At 39.0% G+C, this 4,434-nt stretch overlaps 1 protein-coding gene across 1 annotated transcript; it reads left to right on the top strand.

Annotated features, from left to right (window-relative positions):
• The first annotated feature begins 217 nt into the window (after window positions 1-217).
• Window positions 218-4,104, top strand: rmdn3 (regulator of microtubule dynamics 3). Its single transcript, XM_010782006.1, has 5 exons — window positions 218-331; window positions 681-779; window positions 1,640-1,693; window positions 2,584-2,664; window positions 2,835-4,104. The coding sequence occupies exons 1-5, from the start codon at window positions 296-298 to the stop codon at window positions 2,889-2,891; spliced, it is 327 nt and encodes a 108-aa protein (XP_010780308.1). The 5' UTR covers window positions 218-295; the 3' UTR covers window positions 2,892-4,104.
• The last annotated feature ends 330 nt before the right edge of the window (window positions 4,105-4,434 follow it).

Raw genomic sequence — 4,434 nt, 5'->3', positions numbered from 1 at the left:
ATTATGATTTTTGCCGTAATCGCACAGCTCTAGTTTTTAGTAACGGAGCTCAAAACGGCTTCTTTCCCTCTGAATTCTTGCCCTTATGTCTTGTAAAACATATCAAATCCTGCATTAACTTTTTTTAATTTAGTAATTTTCAGGCAAGGTTAAGCATAAATGTAGTAAAAAAAAAAAAACCTGCAAGTTGCTCTTTAAGCTCATTGTATGTTTCAGATATAGTTAGCTTTAATGACGTTTGTTTTCCCCTCAGGAGCATCTGGACCGTGCCCTCGCGCTCCGAGATGATGACCCCATGTGTTTCTACCTGCTGGGCAGATGGTGCTATGAGGTGAGGGGGGGGCTGTTATTGTTAACTGGTCAGATGCAGTGATACATGTGTCTCGGTCACAAGCGGTTCTTTCTGTGAGCAGCGAATGTTGTGTCACGATAAATGTTGCAGCCGCAAGGCATTGTGGGACAGCACTTTCACTGAAGTACTTCCAGGTCATTTCACTCCATATGGAACCTTCCTAAGACGATTCCACCACAACCCAGTTCTGAATGGCCACACTCGTACTTCAGTCAACACATCCTTAAGGGAATATGAAGGTTTTATTGAAATGTGTGTGTGTGTGTGTGTGTGTGTGTGTGTGTGTGTGTGTGTGTGTGTGTGTGTGTGTGTGTGTGTGTGTGTGTAGGTAGCCACTCTGGACTGGCTGGAGAAAAAAGCGGCCGCTGCCCTCTACCAGACCCCCCCCACCTCCACACTGCATGACGCGCTTGAGAACTTCCTGAAGGTACCCAGAGTTCTGCAGAGAGGTTTCTGCTTACCCTCATTTAGTTTTCTCCAGATATCATGTGTATGTTGTCCTGCGGTGTGAACCCACTGGCAGAACAGATCCTCTCCTCTGCACTCTTGTAAATCCTCTAACCCAGTGGTTCCCAACCTGGGGGGCCAAAGATCGCAGGGGGGGCGCCAGGCCTAAGATGATTTGAGGCCAAATATCATATTTAGACCTTTTTTTTTTATTTCTTTTTTTTACTTGTTTTTTTGGGTATATAATTGTAAAGCAATACGTGATTGTCACTAAAAGCCTTGTCTCTACATTACAATAAAATATAAAAAATAATTGATTAATTAATTTGAATAACAATTCAAGTTAGTAGCTATTAAAGGCATAAAAAGACAGCAATCTATAATTCTTTCTTTAATAGAAATGTTTCTTCTGCCCGTAAAGTGTCCAAACCAGGCTTTTCTGGATAAGCTCATTTTTAAAACATAGTCATTGTCCATGCCGGTTTCAGTTGGATTATTTGTCACAGTTGCTCCGATCAGATAGGTCTCCTCCATTTTGTAGATTATTTACAACTTTTGAATCCACATAAACACAATGGCAAAATCCGGTTTACTTTGAGCATGTATTTTAAACAGTTTAATCCCTTTCTGAATTGTTTCCACTTGCGCCGTCCTTTCATTTCTTCATTCAGCGGGAATCCAAATGAATTAATCCTGAGTCCAGTAACCATCAAAGTCACTCCAATAGTGCTCCTTAATTACACTTTCATCCTCCTTTAACAAAACACTTCACATTCATTCAGTTTGTGACAGTAGTTGTAGCATTTTTGAAACTTTAATTACCGCTGTTGTGTTCTTCAGGCAGAGGAGCTCAGTCCGGGTTTCTCCAAGACCGTCAGACTCTACATCGCAAAGGTAATCATCACGCACTCAGCCCAGTTTGTTATTGTAATACTATAGTATATTGATGACTTTATGCATTGCAAAGAGTGCAGCTACATAGAGCCTTTTTTTAATTTTCTTTGATTTGAACCATGGTGGAATGACAATTTGAACAAGACTGACACAATTTGAGTGAACACAATTTCCCCTTCTGCTCTGAGTCATCAGTCAGTTCACACACATCACACACACTGCTGGCATCAGCACCACTTCCCCTTCAGGTACACTGCATTCTCCAATGTTCATAAATCCACTAAGAAGTCAGAAAAACTTCAGATGTCTCATAATCATGAGATTTAGACATTAAACCAGTAGCAAACCCATGCTACGTTATTATTGTTTGTATCCATGGTTACAGTGTGAACAGAAACAGCTTTCAGTTCGGGTTGACACTACTTTCCATCTTACATTTATCAGCGTGTACGAATAGGGAAAAAGACAGGGCAAGGTGAAGCCAAGTCCCCAGGAAGTGAGCAAATGGTGGCTCTGCGGCTTCAGTGTCAGTAGGTGACGTCATTGGGCCAAATACACTCATCATGGTCTCATCATGTTAGAAAGATCAGCATCATTTTTTTTAAAAAGCAGGCTCAACACCACAACATTCCTAAAGTTACAAAACGCCCTAAGAGCGTGCGCCGATCTCTACGGGCCCGATACGGTACTTTTACATTTTGGCTTCATGCCCCACTGAGCAACTTTGATAGGGATGAAAGGGGCTTCACCTGAGCCGAAACAGAAGAGGGTTTTAATGGTTAAAGGCAAGCAATATCTTGTGAATGTGACTTTCTGATGAACAGTTTGGGCTCATATCCCATCACATTCCTCTTCTCTTTATGTTAACCTTCATGTCGTTGCTCTGGCAGTGTCACAAGGAGCTGGGGAACATCTCTGACGCCACGAACTGGACCCAGCTGGCTCTGAAGATGACGACAAACTCTAATGATGTAAGAGCTTTTAACTCCATAACATTCACCAAACTGCATTTCAATATTTCTGTTTCATCTTTGATTATTGGGAGTTGTGTACACAGTGCTGCAGATGACCTCCAGAAGCATTCCTCCGATGTGTCATTGAGCTTCTATGATTATCGTTGTTTCTTTTTCCTTTCTTTAAGGATGAAACGTCTAAACTGGAGGCTGAGCTTCAACTCTTAACGGACACTAAAATCTGAAAAACAACATTTCTAAAGAGATCCAACGGGCGGAGCCACCCAGCTGATGGCACTGATTGGCTAGTCAGGCCGCCAATCAGTGGTCATCCAATCAGACGTGCCGCACTAATGGCAGAAGTTTCTTTCTCTTCTTTGGTGGATATCTTTGTCACACTGTCACTGTGAAATTAATTGGAGTTTATTAATGCATATTTATTTTCTTTAATATGGCTTAATTTAATCCAAATCACTATACATAATATATATATATTGCAATGTTTATGGTGTCTTTAATGTTTTTTTAACCATTTGTTTGCCTTTTTAACTGATAATCAGTGATTTAAACACAAGTAGGTTTTGTTTTTTAGCATCATATTCATAATGGAAGGATCAGTACTCCACATTACAAGAAACATGTTATTGGTAGAGCATCTCAGAGAGAAATATAGAAAAATCTAAATACCTCAAGAGGGAAATGCTTTTTAATTTGTCATTTTTATTATGACCCCCCTCCTCCCCCAGTGGAACACATGTGGAGACGTGCCCCCTCACTGACTGATACATGTGGTACAGCTATCTGGAAGCAGCTGCTGGAGCACTTTGATCAGGGACGTTTTAGAGCTTTAAGGGGAAGGGACTTTGGTAACCAAAATAATGAATACACCCAATTATTTTGCCTTCATAGATTAAGATATTTAAAGAGAATAGTGTACACTTTTTTTCCTATCATTGTTCTGCTAGGTTGACAGATGTTTGTTTTGTGGAGATGACGGACACTTAATTACTTGTAGCTATAGTAACACATAGTGTTTTGATAAGAGTATCAGTCTTAAACTTTTGTTTTTGATGTAGTAAATAGAAAGGTAGTATAAGAAACTGTATTGGACCGAATGCAGCCACTTGTGAAAAAGTGCATGGAGTGTTCTGTTTGGTTGTGAATGAAAAGTGTTCCAATATTTTTGTACCTTCAATTTTCCTTTGAGTTGATATGCTGCCTTTGATCTCTGCGTGTTGTTTTTATTCCCGTTCCTTTCTGAAGTATGTTGGCAGGTTTATTCATTTCTAATGTAACATCTTTTTAATGGCACTTTGTTTTCAATTGATTCATTTTTGTTGAGGTTAATTTTGCAATTGCTGCTGTGAAAAGATGGTCGTTATATTTCCTTAATATTCTGATCCCTTATCAAAAAAGTGAATATGCACTTAAGCGATGAATAAAATGTTTTGGTATTCATATCTTCTAAAATTGTATTTTTTTTATCAATTAAGAACCAGACCCTTCCTAGTAATCCTCCATAGGACCAACAATGAACTTCCATGATGAAAAATAGCCAGTCACTTTAATGGTAAAACTATTTTTTATTTAGCTTCAAGTTATATTTACAGAAGGCGATGGTAAAGACAGAAAAGAGACAAACCTTTAGTGTAGCTGACAAAGGTGAAAATAGAGAAATAACAAAGTATAGCGTTATAGAAATGCGGTCACACATCACAAATAAAACATAAGAAACACCACGGAGACAAAACTATCAAAGAAAATCTCAAAATATTAAATAGTTTTTAC

Source organism: Notothenia coriiceps, unplaced genomic scaffold (assembly GCF_000735185.1).
Source record: "Notothenia coriiceps isolate Sejong01 unplaced genomic scaffold, NC01 NC01_scaffold00024015, whole genome shotgun sequence".
Classification (NCBI taxonomy): domain Eukaryota; kingdom Metazoa; phylum Chordata; class Actinopteri; order Perciformes; family Nototheniidae; genus Notothenia; species Notothenia coriiceps.
This window is presented reverse-complemented; position numbering and strand designations above follow the sequence as displayed.